This window comes from Bombina bombina, chromosome 3, assembly GCF_027579735.1.
Source record: "Bombina bombina isolate aBomBom1 chromosome 3, aBomBom1.pri, whole genome shotgun sequence".
In the NCBI taxonomy this organism is placed as follows: Eukaryota; Metazoa; Chordata; class Amphibia; order Anura; family Bombinatoridae; genus Bombina; species Bombina bombina.
In genome coordinates this window covers 430,692,884-430,709,742 of record NC_069501.1, presented here as the reverse complement: position 1 = coordinate 430,709,742, position 16,859 = coordinate 430,692,884, and the positions used below count along the sequence as shown (strand labels likewise).

General features: G+C 38.5%; 1 protein-coding gene across 2 annotated transcripts in view; it reads left to right on the top strand.

Moving 5' to 3' along the window:
- Positions 1-16,859, top strand: part of LOC128653397 (suppressor of tumorigenicity 7 protein homolog) — a 400,896-nt gene that overhangs the window by 57,752 nt on the left and 326,285 nt on the right. For both annotated transcript variants that reach the window (XM_053706647.1, XM_053706648.1), the window contains exon 4: positions 9,850-9,904. In XM_053706647.1, the coding sequence (XP_053562622.1) occupies positions 9,850-9,904 (55 nt within the window). The remainder of the gene's footprint in view (positions 1-9,849; positions 9,905-16,859) is intronic.

Below are 16,859 nucleotides of genomic sequence, written 5' to 3'. Positions count from 1 at the left end.
AATAATATTACTATCATTAACTAAATTATTCCTATTTAAAACTAAATACTTACCTATAAAATAAACCCTAAACTAGCCACAATATAACTAATAGTTATATTGTACCTAGCTTAGGGTTTATTTTTATTTTACAGGCAAGTTTGTATTTATTTTAACTAGGTACAATAGTTATTAAATAGTTATTAACTATTTAATAACTACCTAATTAAAATAAAGCCAAATTTACCTGTAAAATAAATCCTAACCTAAGTTACAATTACACCTAACACTACACTATAATTAAATTAATTAAATAAATTAACTACAATTAACTACAATTAAATAAAATTAACTAAAGTACAAAACCCCCCACTAAATTACAGAAAATAAAAAAATAATTACAAGAATTTTAAACTAATTACACCTAATCTAATCCCCCTTATAAATAAAAAAAAAACCCAAAATAAAAAAAAGCCCTACCCTATACTAAATTACAAATAGCCCTTAAAAGGGGTTTTTGCGGGGCATTGCCCCAAAGTAATCGGCTCTTTTACCTGTAAAAAAAATGACAATACCCCCCCCCAACATTAAAACCCCCCTTAAAAAAACCTAACACTAACCCCTTGAAGATCACTCTACCTTGAGACGTCTTCACACAACCGGGCCTAAGTCATCAACGAAGCCGGGCGAAGTCTTCATCCAACCGGGCAGAAGAGGTCCTCCAGACGGGCAGAAGTCTTCATCCGACGAGGAGCGGCTCCATCTTGAAGACATCCGACTCGGAGCATCCATCCAGACCGACGACTACCCGATGAATGACGGTTCCTTTTAAATGATGTAATCCAAGATGGCGTCCCTTGAATTCCGATTGGCTGATAGAATTCTAGGAAAAATCCTATTGCCTGATGCAATCAGCCAATAGGATTGAGCTTGCATTCTATTGGCTGATTGGAACAGCCAATAGAATGCGAGCTCAATCCTATTGGCTGATCCAATCAGTCTTGTTTTACCTAACTTGTTAATTAAACTTTATCATACGTAACTACAGCATTTACAGTATATAGTGTTCACTATTATCTGCGGTTTCAGGCATCCACCAGGGACTTGAAACCCATCCCCCACCGATACAGGAGTCCTACTGTATATATGAGTGTAAAACCTTTATTTTAATGTATTTATGTTGTGTTTGGTGCATTTTTTTTTTTTACCTCTTACACTGTACGCTAGGTCACCACTTACGCAAACCCGATACACGCTAATTTTGTTTCCGCTTGAGCAAACGTGTTTCCTTTCAACTTGTAGTATGCTCGCAAATTAGCGCGGAGCAATATTGCTTATCATGGCCTGCTCTAACAATAGCGCACCACTTGTAATGTAGACCTCAGTGGGCCAGACTTGGAATACCTCAAAAGCAGAAATTCTGTAACAGTATTTCCATGTCATTGATTCAGAGTCACAGGATACGCTAAAGTGTGACTGTATTTTGCTTAGAAAACAGTACCTATTTTTTATTGTCACACAGCTTATATCAAGGACTATACATAATTTTACTAAACAACTTACAATTCTCAGCCATATAAATATGATGTAACAAAAATAACTTTACTACTATTTATTAGCAAAACCTCTTTATTCTGTGGTGAACATGGCTGATTGAAAGTGTTTGATATTAAGACTTCCTAGTAGACTTTCAAAAATTAAAGGGACATTCCAGTAAAAAATTTGAATGCACATAGATAGATTACATCTTTGAATAGAAACATATTTGCAATATACATGTATATTAACAATGCGTCTAGTAAGTTATCATTTTTTTTTTTTTTTTTTTTTTTCTGCATGTGAAGCATAGCTAGATATTCTCAATGCACCAGCATTTTAAATACCGCAGCTGCTCAGTGCACTAGTGGGGCTTGTTTCATGAAAGCAATTAACAAATTGAGTCATTACCAGATGGTACAAGCATCTTAGGCTCTGTGTTTAAAATGCTGGTGCACGGTGCATACTGAAACAGCTATAACTTATTAGAATCATTTTTGCTAATACATGTATATTACAAAAATACTTATATTCAAAACTGAAATGCATCCATGTGGAATCCAATTTTCTCTTTAAAGGGACACTGTACCCAAAAAAATTCTTTCGTGATTCAGATTGAGCATGCAATTTTAAGCAACTTTCTAATTTACTCCTATTATCAATTTTTATTCGTTCTCTTGCTATCATTATTTGAAAAAGAAGGCATCTAAGTTTTTTTTGGTTTCAGTACTCTGGACAGCAAGTTTTTATTGGTGGATTAATTTATCCACCAATCAGCAAGGACAACCCAGGTTGTTCACCAAAAATGGGCCGGCATCTAAACTTACATTCTTGCATTTCAAATAAAGATACCAAGAGAATGAAGACAATTTGATAATAGGAGTAAATTAGAAAGTTGCTTAAAATTTCATGCTCAATCTGAATCACAAAAGAAAAATTTTGGTTACAGTGTCCCTTTAAGGATTGCTTTGCAAAATATGGATAGAAAAAATGGTATTTTAAACTGTCAAAATTTGAATTGACATACTTCTTTACTGTTTGCCTTATCTCTTTTACTGAGGAGATTTAGGGGCAGAGATATATGAACTCTTACACTGATCATGCAGCCACTGTGTAGCATTTTGCAGGGTAAGGGCTTCCTTCAGAATGCAATCTTTTCTCTCAGAGTTTAGTTGAACTTGTTCATTCAGTTTTTCCATATCTATTAAATGTAAAAACCAAAGTAACTAGTGATCTAATTTTTTTTAATCCTTCATTAGTCAGTTTAGTTAATTTTGGACAATTTCTCTCCACTCCGCTCACACCATGCAGATAATGCCTCCAGTACCTCTCTTGTTACTTATTATACCCTAGCCAGTTTATATTGTTCCCACAGGAATACCATATCGTGGTAAAAATTCAACCTTCCCGTGGAAAGATAAAAATATCTTTCCATTGTAATTGTATAATCAATTTGTTGTTTCCACTTATCTATAGTGGGGACTATTGGGGTTTTCCAAAGTTTGGGAATCAGTTTTTTTGCTGCATTAAGCATAATTTGAGTGATATTTCGACGTAGCTTACATGATATAGTTGATAAGTCATTAAATATGGGAACTGTTGGGGAGAATTCTAGGTCAACGCCTGTAACTTCCTTAATCACCCCAAAAATTCCTCTCCAGAATGAAGCCATATGTATACAGTCCCACCATATATGTAGCATTGTCCCTTCTTGGCCACACCCCCTCCAACACTTATTACTAGCATTCTTAAACATATATGTCAGTCTACTGGGTGTAAGGTACAACCTTGTGAGAATTTTAATATTTGTTTCTAAGTAAAGAGACAAGTGTGCAGATTGTGCTGTAAAGCATGCCCACCGTTTCCATTGCTGAGGTATGACCTGTACCCCCATCTCTGTCTCCCATTTTTGAACATATGTCGGTCTAGATGGAAGGTTTGATGTCAAGAGGTATTGGTATATTGATGACATTGTACCCTTTTGTGTGGTTTTTTTTGGTTAAGGCACAGGTTCTCAAAAGCAGTTGGGGTGCGTAGAAGGTCTCTCCTATTTTTATGAGTGGAGATGTAATGTCTAACTTGGTGTATTATAAATCAGTCGGAAAAGCAGTCATATCCCTTGTCCAATAGCTCCTGTCTACCCAACAATTTACCTCTATCTATTAAAGTATATATTGGGATCAAATCCTGGAAGCCAACTGAGCTTCCAAGTTGTGTCATATTCTTAAGTCTACTTCCCTCAATTTCTTAATTATCTATTAATGTTGTCAATGTTGAATAAATAGAGGACCCAGGTATTCCAGGTTTCACTAAAAATAGTGTATGGTTTGCCTTCTCCTGATTTGGCTACCAATGTTGAGGTCCAGCATAGTCCACCAATATGTGTTACTTTTAATAATTGTGATTCTAGGTGTACCACTTTTTTAAATGATGTCTTACCCTGCCTACACCAGTCCACCACTCTACCCAAAGAGCCATTCTATACCAATTCAGGTTGGGGACCCCCAACCCTCCCCCTTCTCAAGGGGTGTATATCATATTCTGAGATAATCTAGATTTCTTCCCCTGCCAAATATAGGAGTTTAGTATTTTTTGCAATTTTTGAACGTATTTGGAGACACCAGTGATAGGTAAGGCTTGCATAACCTTTAATGCCTTTGGCAATAAGGTCATTTTTGCAGTTGCCACTCTGCCCAACCAAGAGATACTGTGTTTGGGCATCCATCTAGACGTCCAGAGTTGAAATTCAGTTAAGAGTTTCCCATAATTTAACTTACGTAGTTGTTCCTCATCAGAGGTCAATTGAATACCCAAATACTTTAATGCTTTAAGATTAATCCAGTTCCTGATCATATCTAAAAGGTCTTTAGATATGTTAATGGGATAGAGTTTTGACTTAGATGGGTTTATCAGGAGATTGGACACTTTACCATAATCTACTAGTTCCCTCTGAACCTGTTCTAGGGACTCAATAGGGCAAGATAAGGTCATCAAGACATCGTCTGCGAACATGGCTAGTTTATACGAATGTCCTAAGATGTCAACTCCCTTTATATTCGGATTACTACGTAATTTAGCTGCCAAGGGTTCCAGGGTTAGGACAAACAGTGGCGACAGCGGGCACCCCTGCCTTGTCCCATTATGTATTTCGAATGCATCCAACAGAAGTCCATTAACTCGAATATGTGCAGATGGATTAGAAAATAAGGCAAAAATTTGGGAAATAAATTTAGATGGGAAGCCGAATTTAAATAAGGTGGAATGTAGAAAAGTTCAATCTTATCTGTCGAATGCTTTCTCTGCATCTGTCGACAGAAAGACCGCTGGCATTTAAAATTTTTTAATATGGTCTAGGAGGGTGATGACTTTGCTTTATATTGTCCCTGGCCTGTCTGTTCTGTACAAAACCTACTTGATCCCCATCCAACAATGATGGTAAAATTTTATTCATTCTGGTAGCCAGAATTTTAGCATAAAGTTTAATATCTGCATTAAGCAGGGAGATTGGTCTATAATTTGTGGGTGAAGTAGCGGGTTTCCCCGGTTTCGGAAGTACCGTTATAGGGGCTTGAAGCATGGTATCAGGAAACACATGACCATCTGTGATGTAATTAAATAAAGAGGTCAGATGGCGATTTAATTGGACTTTAAAAGTTTTGTAATATAGGGCAGTGAAGCCTTCCGGACCTGGTGCTTTATTAGGTTCCATATCTGCAATCGCTGCCCTAACTTCCTCCTCGCTTATTGGGGATTCTAATAATTCTGCTTCCTCTATCAAAATGTGTGGGAGATGTATATTTCATAGATAGTTGTCACATGCTTTCCTATGATTGCTAGAGGGTCTGTTCGGGTATATGTTATATAATTGATGGTAAAATTCTTGGAAAAGTTTAGCGATGCCCGCAGTATCCTCTATTTGAGACCCAGAAATGGTATTGATTGAGTGTATATATGATTTTGTTTGTTGTTTCCTCAATGCCCTCGCTAAATATTTGCCTGTTTTGTTGCTCTCCCCATAAAACATGTGTCGTAGAAACAGCTGCTTCCTTTGAGTTTCATTTTGCAGAAGCTCATTTAGTTTATTTCTTTATTTCTTTTTTCTTTAAGTAAATTTAGTTGGAGAACATCTCCCGGATTCAATTTTGCCAGATAATCCAATTCCGTTATCTCCTGAGCTAGGGCTGAATACACTCTTCTATTTGCCTTTTGCCTAATCGCTCTGGTTTTTATGAATTCGCCCCTCATGTAAGACTTGTGCGCCTCCTAGATCATATCTGGGTTTGTTTCTTGTGTGTTATTTATTGAGAAGTACATGTCTAGTTGTTTTGTGTATTTCTCTAGATTTTTAGGGTCTAGTAGCAATGCATCGTCTAACCTCCAACAGAATGGTCTTATGGGCATAGATGGCCACCTTAAGAAGCATTCTACCAGCGAGTGGTCTGACCAGGTTGTATGTTTTATATGGGATTGTGTGATATAGGAGAGAGCACTATGATCTATTAAAATGTAATCCAGTCAGGAATAATTTCTGTGTGGGTTAGAGAAAAAAGTATTTTGCTGTTCTCTCGCTTTCGAAAAAAGTATAGTCTCTCTTATCTGGGTGTAAATATCTCCAGGTATTATGTAGTGCGAGTGTTTAAGATTCTTCCATATAGAATGGAAAACTTTCTGCGGGATGTGTGTTTTGGTGCTTGAGCAGTCAAATCTAGGGTCGAGTGGTATATTCAGATCACCCCCCACAATCAGGGGGCCCTTCAATATATGAAGAATTTTAGCAACATCTACATTTATAAATGCGTCTTGGTGTCTATTTGGTGCATAAAAATTATCTATCGTAACAGGTTTACCATAAAGCAGGCCCATAACACCCAGATATCTACCCTCCTTGTCTTTGTTTATTCGCAGGACTTTAAAAGGAATGGATTTGTGAATAAGAATGCTGACACCATTCATTTTTTTTTTTAAGGTTGGTACTATGATAGTGTGTATTGCGAGGAAAAATATTTCGGAACCCCATTTGCCTTAAAATGGGTTTCTTGCAATAGAATAATTTTTCCCCCTCTTTTGTGTATATTTTGCAGGGCCATAGCCCTTTTATTTGGACAATTGAACCCGTGGACATTCTGTGTAATTATGTGTAGGTGTGGATCATTACCTCTTGCTGTCATCCTAGATCAGTCATAGGCTTACCACTCTTTAACATCAGGTATATTATATCTGCAGGGTTAGTGTGCACACATCCCGGGCTTAACAAAAACAAAATATAGGTAACATTAATACAACAATAGATTAAAAGCATAAAACTTTGTGATTAGGGGGAGTAACCATTCTACATGGGCCAAACATAAATACATACATTAAATATAGTACATCCTACTTTACATTTTCTTTTTCTTTCAATAACTGTATTGGAGGTACACTTGACTATCCTCCTCCATCCCCACATTGAACACAAAGACAGTGCCCCTCCATCCCTATACCTCGCAGACATATTTTATTATAAATTCTCCACTGCCTACATCAATCTCTAGAAAAAAAGAGTCTCTTGTCCTTTTTGATAAAGAGAGAGTAGTCCCTTAATTACTTAAAAAAGACAAAAACATTATACTTGGCCATAAACTAGGCTGCTTCTTGAACATCTGCTTCCCGTATGGCTTGTTTAGAGGGGGTTTTATTGTTCTTTCTTGAAGATACTCTCTGCCATTCCGATCTTTGAAGTAGTGGTTGTTCCTTTTGCAATGGCATATTCGTACATGGTTTAGAGATCTCTGCCATCACGGGTGGTTCTATATGTAACTCTTTACATACAGAAGAGATGTCATCTGGAGTGTTGCACACTATTCTTCTGCCTCTCCACTGTATTTTCCGGTTAAAGGGGTGGCATCTATACTGGATATTTTGTTGGCAAAGCTTGTTTGTTAATGGTAGTAAATCTCTTCTCTTTTGAAGGGTTCTAGTAGACAGGTCTTCAAACAGTTGCAACTCTGATCCTTTGAATTTTATCAGATGTTTTTGCCTTGCCTTTTTCATCAATGTTTCTTTAATGGGGTAGCTTGTGACTTTTACAATTACATCTCTTGGGGGCTGATCCTCCGGAGGTCTAGCTCTCAATGCCCTGTGCGCTTTATTGAGAGCGTATGAAGAGTCATCACCCTCATCTGTCAAATAGGCGAATGGGCTTTGTAGATATGGTTCTAGAGCCTGAGGGGACACATCCTCTGGTATACCCCTCATTCTGATATTATGTCGGCGGCTCCTATTCTCTAGATTGTTGATCTTGTTTTCCAGTTGCAGGATTATTAAATCCTGTTGGGAGAGCCTACTGGAGCAGCTGAGAATTGCCGCATGTTGGTGGGTCGTGTCTTCCTCCAGTTTTTCCACCCTTTGTCCTACTTCAGTAAGATCTTTCTTAATGTCTGCAAGTTATTCGCGAATACATTGCTTCACTTGCTGTATGAGAGAGGTAAAGTCATTCTTTGAAGGCAGTGAATCCAATAAGGCCTTAGTCACTGTAACAGCTTGTCCCATGCTTTCGCATGAATCAGCCAGAATCAGAGGACATTGAGTTATTTCTTATTCTAGGCTCTGGTTCCAGAGAAGTCGACAATTGTGAGGAATCCAGGCATTTGAAACATTTGTTCACTGACGGTGTCACATTTTGTTTTTTTCCTCAGTGTTATCACGTTTATTACCTTTTTTTTGGCAACGACATGATCAGTGTGTCTAATGCCTCAGTGTATACAGGCCTTTCTCCCTTTGATTACCTTCTAGGAAAGGGTTGGGAAAGCCCTCTGTATTTATTGATTATAACTTTAAACTTTGTTCTGGTATTTCAAGCTTAAGTATATTTATGTCCTCCGCCTTACATGCAAAACATACCAATGATAAGAAGTATAATGCTAGTGGCGTTTATAGTTGTGATTCAACTTTCCATATCCAACCCCTCTTATTGGTTATATGGTTATTAAACACAGAAATAAAATATTTTCTAAAAATATAAAATGTATGGAGCAAACCGTTCCCCTCTGGATGCACCACTAAAAGGTCCAAATAAATCAAACATCTAATAAGTCTCACACGATTCTTATGCTAATATCCAAATCTCTCCTCAGATCACTTTAACGCTGTTACCCCTTAAACATAGAGTGAAGTGTAGAGGAACCTCAGGCAGCCACTTATTCTCAAAGTCACTCAGTGATAAATGTGAAAGTCTATAAAACAAATAAAAAAGAAGGCGCCCAATGGTATAATAACGTCTATCGGTATGACCCCATATAGCCGTACATATTACCCACAGGATTGAAATGCACTAACAAGTGCAAACAAAAGCATCTTGAAACTTTATTAGCCGTTCAGTAAGCTCTAAACCTCAGCTTAGTCTTTGCTCTGCCCCACCATCAGTAGTTTACGCCAGTGTTTCTCATCTCCAGTCCTCAGGACCCTTAACAGGCCAGATATTTATTATATCTTAACTAGAGCACAGGTGAAATAATCAGCTGATCAGTAACCATGGTTACTAACCTGCTCTCACCCATCAGCTGATTATTTCACCTGTGCTCTAGTTAAGATATAATGAAACTCTGGCCTGTTAAGGGTCCTGAGGAGTAGAGTTGAGAAACACCAGGTCTTCAAACAGACGTATTCTCACAATTTGTGGAATATCAATTGAAAGGAAGTGACTGCGTTCTGTTGCAACCCGGGCAGCTATTCCTAGAGTTGGGTTCTGGTGGTTTCCTGACATTAGCTGGTGGAGTGAGTCCGTGGAAGGCAGTGGCTACACTGAGAATTTTGCAAGAAAACAATACGTTTTTATATAACTTTTCAATTGATATTCCACAATTTGTGAGAATATGGCTGTTTGTAGTCCTGGCGTGTTGGCGCACGCTACTGAGCTTACTGAATGGCTGCTAAAGGTTCAGGACGTTTTATTTTGCACTCGTTAGTGCATTTTAATCCGGTGGGTACTATATATGGCTTTATGGTGACATACCTATATACGTTATTACACCATCGGGGCATCCTCCTTTTTTTATTTATTGTTAAGATTTCCTAAAAATGACCACAGTTTCAGGGTACCATCTCTCTGCTGTTTTACCCATCTGAGTTTTTTTTTTTGAGTTTTCACCTTGTTTACACACCCACCAGAAATCACTAGAACACACATTTTTACTTACACTTTTTTCTGGGGCCACAAAAATTATGACACAGATTCTTAGTCCTGCTATTTCCAAGGGGCCACTAAACATTGTGCAGAGGGCCGCATGTTGCCCATGGTCTGTCAATTGGTTATCCCTGATCTACATTTTCTAAGTAACTCTGTTTGTGCCTTTTCAGAGTGCAAAGTGTGGAGAAACCCATTAAATCTTTTCAGAGGAGCCGAGTACAACAGGTAAACATTGTGACTGAATATTATACTTAGACCTTTAAATTCGATTTTTAAAAGATTAGCAACAAATGGAAATTGCAGTCTTATTTTCAAATCTGAATTTATATTAAAGGAACACTAAACCCAATTTTTTTTCATGATTCAGGTAGAGCATGCCATTTTAAGCAGTTTTCTAATTTATTCCTATTATCATTTTTCTTCATTCTCTTTGTATCTTTATTTGAAAAGAAAGAATCTAAGCTTAGGAGCTGGCTCATTTTTGGTTCAGAACCTGGGTAGCGCTTGCTGAATGGTGGCTAAATGTACCCACCAATCGGCAAATGCTACCTAGGGTGCTGAACCAAAAATGGGCCGGCTTCTAAGCTTACATTCCTGCATTTTCAAATAAAGATAGCAAGAGAACAAAGAAAAAGTGATAATAGGAGTAAATTAGAGCATGCAATTTTAAGCAATTTTGTATCTGAATCATGAAAGAAAAAATGTGGGTTTAGTATCCTTATTAATTTCTGTTCTGTTTTATGCATGATAGATTATTATTTTTTGTGTTGAGAAAAAAACTTTTTATTTTATTTTTTTATTATTATTATTATTATTATTATTATTATTATTTAAACAGCCTATGGCTGTCCACAACTGATTTTGCTGACTTTCAAATGACAGATCTTGACTTTTTCCAATGTTAAAGTTTTACACATGCTCAGTTTTTATAGTAAGCATGATTACATTAACTAGTTCTGTAAATGTAGCTGAAATCTCACTTTAAAAAAAAAAATGAAATGTGTACACGGCAATAACTTCATCAGAATGTTAGTTTGTGATTGCAAACATATTTGGATATTTGTAAATCAATATTATAAAATTGGGTATCTGCGCCCAGTATCTTAGAGAGTTCAGAGAGGGAAGATCTTCCCTGAATTACGTGGTTTACATCTCCAGACAGTCCAGTAAAAAAGGATTATGGTCTATAACATGTAAAATAACAATAAGATGCTAAGAAATATTATTATTATCGGTTATTTGTAGCGCGCCAACAGATTCCGCAGCGCTATGAACCAGTATATTAATAGTAAAAGTTACCAAAATTCAAATGTTGCATATGGTGTCCAGATTTAACCAGTCATTGATGGGGGGTGGGGGCAAATTAAAAGGAAAATATGAGAAAAGGTACAGTGGGCAGTATGTCTGGGCCTAGTCTGATTGCCCCCCAAAACTCCCACTCACTAGAGCTAGGTGGGGGAATTGAGGGATTACAATTGTATAAGAATAATAATGTACGGGTTAACGAGTTGTAACTATTAGGGAAATTGTTGAATTGTAAAGAGGGGGGTTGGGAGAAAATGGAGGGGGTGTCTTCCTTTAGAGGTCAGTATTGGAAGGCCATTGGGTGTTAAACATAGATTTCCAGTCAGCCCATATAATTTCAAATAAGTCAGAATTTTCGAGGGAGTAGAAAACACTTTTTTCCATAGAGTATATGTACGCCATATTAATTATTGCAGGCCAGGTAGGGGGGTTGCTTTCTTCCATGATCTGGCAATGGATAGTTTTATAGCAGAGAAAAGGTAAATGCATAAATAGCTATCTATCTATTGGGTACTTATAGAGCGCAAACTAATCACCTGTGAGGGTCTCAAGCCATCAGCTGTGATGTTTAGGTAAGGTGTGCCTAGATGCAGCAAGGCCACAGCTGGTGACTTGGTGAGGGGGTATCCCTATTCTGGCTAATGTGGTGAAGCAAGTGTTCAACAGTGGCTTACGTTTCGGGCAGTCCTACCATATATGTGTCATATCACCTATGTGGTCACAATTTCTCCAGCATTTAGAAGAGGAGGTAGGGAACAATTGAGCCAATCGTGCAGGGACATAGTACCAATGTGTAAGGAGCTTAAAATATGTCTCATATAGAGTGATAGCTTTTTTGGAAAGCAGGAGCGTACGTTGCCAGATTTGAGTAGGGACAGATATTTTCAGTTTTTCTTCCCATTTCAGTATATGTGGAGCTTTATCCAAAGGCGAAGCTCCTTCCATTAGGTTGTAATATATGGACATAGGTCTACATAGTTTCCTTCCCTGCTGCCATCTAGACTCACAAATAGATAACTGGCTTGTGGATGTAGGTTTAAACCCCCAGCTAGTAAGTAGACTTATTACTCGAACATATTCAAATGTCATAAATGGTGGTACATGTGTGGATTCCCTGATTTGGTTTAATGTGAGGAAGTGGCCTTGTGGGAAGTGGACCATAAGTCGGATACCTTCACAAGTCCTAGACGCAGCCAAGTTTGGGCGTGAGAGTCAGGCCTGTAAAAAGACCTTGAATGGAAGTGATAGGGGAAGGATGGGGACCAATTGGCTTATAATGTCTGATTTTGTCCCAGGTAGCGAGGCACTCTATAATTATTGGGTTATTAATTGAAAGATGTCTGCGGTAGTGAGGTGGAGTCCAAATTAAGTCACAAAGTTGGATATAGAAAGGTAATGAGGCTTGCACAATTTTCCCTCTACTTGCTTTGGGATTTTTTAACCCCCATTGTGTGATGTGGGTAAGCATCGCTGGCTCGTATTATCCTAGTTATCTAGGATATTGTAAAATCTTGTGAGCTATGCGTGGAGGTTTGCCCTGCCATATATATTTTGTGCATTCACTTTGGAATTGTAGTAATAATTGTTTGGGTTATCTAATTGGGAGGCAGCAGAACAAATATGTAAATTTGGGTAGAAAGCTCATTTTAAGAACTGTAATTTGTCCTAACCAGGATATAGTATCAAAGCTCCACTTCTGTCTGAGAGTTCTCAATTCAGACAGTAAAGGGTGATATAGTTGTCACTAATGATTTGATGTATATTTCTGACTATTTTAACCCCTAAGTGTGTTATATGATTTTCCTTCATTGTAAAGCTTGTAAATCCACAGGATACCCCCAAGTTTAGATTTCAGTTTTGCTGTAATTGAATTTATAGTAGGAGAGGTTACTGAAACTCTCCAGAACTTCTAATAATCTAGGTATTGTCTTTTTTGGTGTGGTAGATAAAATCGTAATATCTGCAAACAACGCAATTTTTGTGCACAGTGCTATGGAGTGTGATTCCCTCTAATTTTGTGTCCCTTCTAATTTGTGCTGCTAGGGGTTCTATGGCCAGGGCGAATAGTAAAGGGGAAAAAGGACAGCCCTGTTGTGTTCCATTAGAGATAGGGAATAGCGGGGAATTGAATCCTAGACACAAACAAAGGCTGTGGGTGAAGAATTTAAGGCTTTTATGGCTAATACAATTTGATCTGGAAACTTGAAAGTTTCCAATACCTTCGACAAATATTCCCATCTGACACGATCAAACACCTTCTCGGCATCAGGAGAGATGACCGAGAAGGGCTTATTTAGTCTTGTATATTCTAATACAATATTAAGAAGTCTCCTATTATTATCTAGGCATTCTCTACCAGGGACAAAGCCCACTTGGTCTGAATCAATAATATTGGGGAGTAGCCTTGAAATTCGTCTGGCTAAGACTTTAGTATATCTTGATGTCAACATTTTATCAATGATATGGGTCTATAGTTATTGCATAATGAGGGGTCCTTGCCTGGTTTAGGTATGGTTACAATGGAATCCTCAAGAAACTCCCTCTGAAATACACCTTCTGTGCTAGCAAGGCTAAAGAATCTAAGTAGGAGGGTTGATATTTCATGTATGTATGTCTTGTAAAAGATAGCGGAATAGCCATCTGGACCCGGGGCTTTGAAAGATTTTAGCTTTTAGATTACTTGTTTGATCTCTTGAATAGTGAAGGGATTAGTTAGAGCCTCCTTCTGATCAGTATTGAGAGTTGGTAGTTTCATGGAGTGTAGGAAGGAACTGATTACTTCTGGAGAGGCTGGGTTTATTGGTTCATGTTTCTGGATATTATATAAAGCAAAGTAAAATTCACCAAATGTTTGGCCAATCTGGGAAGGAATTCTGAGGGTTTGGTCACCCTGTTTTAGTGTGTGTGTATACATATGGCCCCTGCGCGTTGTCTCAATTTATTTGCTAATAAGGTGTCAGCCTTGTTGATCTTAGAATAGAACATTTGTTTTAGTTTAATAAGATGGGATTGTGTTCTCTTGAGCTCTAATTGGCAGATGTGTTGTCTAAGTTTTGTAATTCGGTCTCTAAGTTCTGGGGAGTTAGAGGTGCGGTGTAATTTTTATAGATCTCTCAACTTACAGTGGGCTTGAGAAAGTGAGAGGCCTGCTTGCACGGTGGGCTTGCTTTCTAATAAAATAGCCACTAGTTGCGGCCTTAATTGCTCCCCATATTATATCATCCTGAAGTGAAGGGCTATCATTTGTTTGTATGAGGAATTTTAATTATTTTCTTAACTCTTTTCTGAATGGTATGTTTGATAGTACATGGTGGGACAATCGCCAGGTGGATTTGGATCTAACAGTGTTCATAGCTTGAAGGTCTAGTATAACTTGGTCGTGGTCCGACCATGGGCAAATAGATATGTCTATTGATTGTACTATGTTGAGGGTGTCAGAATGGCAGAACAGGTAGTCTAGTCTGGAGTATGTCCTGTGGGGATGAGAAAAGTGAGTGTAATCCTTATCTAGTGAGTGGTAAGATCTCCAGATGTCATAATAACCATATTGTATCATTAGGGTTCTAAATTTAAGGCTTAAAGGGTCATAAGTTGTGGACTTCTTGTTAGGAGGGTTAGACTTCCTGTCTAGTCTTTTATCCCAGACCATATTGAAAACTCCCGCTAAGATTACCCTGCCCTGTTTAACCTGATCTACCTTTTGTAGAATCTTTTTTTAGATATTTGGGTTGATGGACATTGGGGAGATAGATGGAGAATAAGGTATAGGTGATATGGTCTAGATTGCATATTAAAATAACATATCTGTCTTGTGGGTCCCTAATAATATGCAACGGTTCTTAGGCCAATCGTTTATGAATCAATATGACTATTCCTCTCTTTTAGAGAAAGGGGCCGATTCTGTAACTGGGTAGTCCTTAGATAGGGGTTTGGTTGGGCCATCTGATGAGAAATGCGTTTCCTGGAGGAACGCCACATCTGCTCTATGAAATTTGAGGGATCTAAAAAGTAAGCTTTGTTTTCCTGTAGTATTTAGACCTCTCACATTGTGTGTTACAAATCTAAGGGAAGCCATGTGTGGGATTATACTCTAACCCTACAGAGGTTTTAGTGAAAACCTTACAGAGAAGAAACGGAAGAGGTAGGGGTGCGGGGATGTGAGTTGGGGAGCGTGGGGTGAATGGGGAATGAGTATTGTCGGTGGAAGTAGTGCACCAATGTGGAACCCAAACATGGGCTCTTAGCTCGGGGTGGGGGTGGGCTAGTGCAATTGAAAAGTGAGTCTGAAATAGTCAGCCCCGCTGTAGTGCAAACCAATAAGTATTAACTTTTAAATTCTAACCGAACTCTGAGTAACAACACAAGATTAATACAATATTTATCATTATGATCTCTATATGAAGAAATGTTCCCATTTCAAGGGTGAGTTTCAATTCAAGTCAGCAAGGCTTGAGGCTGTAAAGAGTCAATAAGTTAACCAGGTTTCTGGCGTTTTAGAGTATGTAAGGATAGATCCGGTAGCAGTTGGATGTCTTTGAAGTTGTCTGAAAGGGTTGGGTTTTTGAAGGCTGCCTGCATGAGCTGGTCTTTAAAGGTGAAGTTATGAAAACACACCACAATGTCTCTAGGTCTGTCTGAGGATAGCGTTCTTGGACTTAGGGTTCTCGCTCCATAGTGTGCAAGGTACCCTCCAGGCGGCCCAATAGTGCTGTAAAGAGATTTTTGAGGTATTCTTGCAGGTCAGCAGCTGTGACACTCTCTCGGGTATACCTCTAAATCTGACATTTCTCCTGGCTCTATCCTTAACATCCGCTAACTTGAACTCCAACTAGGTGATTTGGTCCACTAGACTCTCGGTGTATGAGAGGAGGTTTGAATGATCTGTCGTAAGGTCGTCATGTCACCTTTCTAAGGTATCTACCCTTTCTCCAATCTCTGCAATGTCCTTTCGAAGTTTTGCGGAACTGTGTTGAATCTTTGCAGTAATAGATTTTGTTTGTGCAGCTAACATTTTTTTTAAGCTGGATTCAGTAATGTAGTGCTGCAGATGGGTAGTCTGGATCACTTAGATCTGGATCTTTTAACTGTTGGTAGAAGTGTTCAAAAACAGTCTTTTTGACAGTTGCCACAGTTTTAGGGGGCCTTCTTGAAGTGTGCGGCATGTTGGGTATGTTTGTAGCCAAACTTGATATATAACAATGAGATCTTACAATTGACACTGCCTAACTATCTCACTAATACTAGCATATATTACCTGGTCAAAGAGAAGAGCAGGGCTGATCACAGCCTTCTCCGCAAAGTTACTCCGCCACCATGTCAGGGAAGGAGGGTTCTTTGGTGAGAGTGCGTCAAAGTGGGTTGCTCAAGGGAATGGACTCCCAATTAAGTAGAGACCGCCTCTAAGGCAGGAGACTGGACATTAAGTAAGAGTGACTGTAGGGAAGGGTGAGAAGGGGTAGATATGACCTGAGCGTTCTACCTATAGGTAGTTAGTATGGGGTTGGGGCTTGAGGTTGGAGTGGAGAAATAAAGGAGATGATCTAAATTAACTCTAAATAAAGATAGTATCCGGGGTATCAAGCTTTGGTATGGGAGTGTATTAAGTTTTCAGGTTATACAAATAGCCAGTATAAAACAGAGGAAAAAATACAGACAGGTAAATTGGCAATTATTACACCTTAGACACACTGCTCACACCTTCCTGGGGAGAGGGGATACATCCTGCGAGAGGGGGGAAAAGGTAAGTGGAAGGGACCTATCCAGACAGCTGGGCAGGAAAGGGAGAGAGGATGATGTTAGGCTTGTGTAAGCAGGGATATACTAATTGGGGCTAAGCCCTAGGTAATAAATTACACAGAAGTTGCTCAGTGACAAC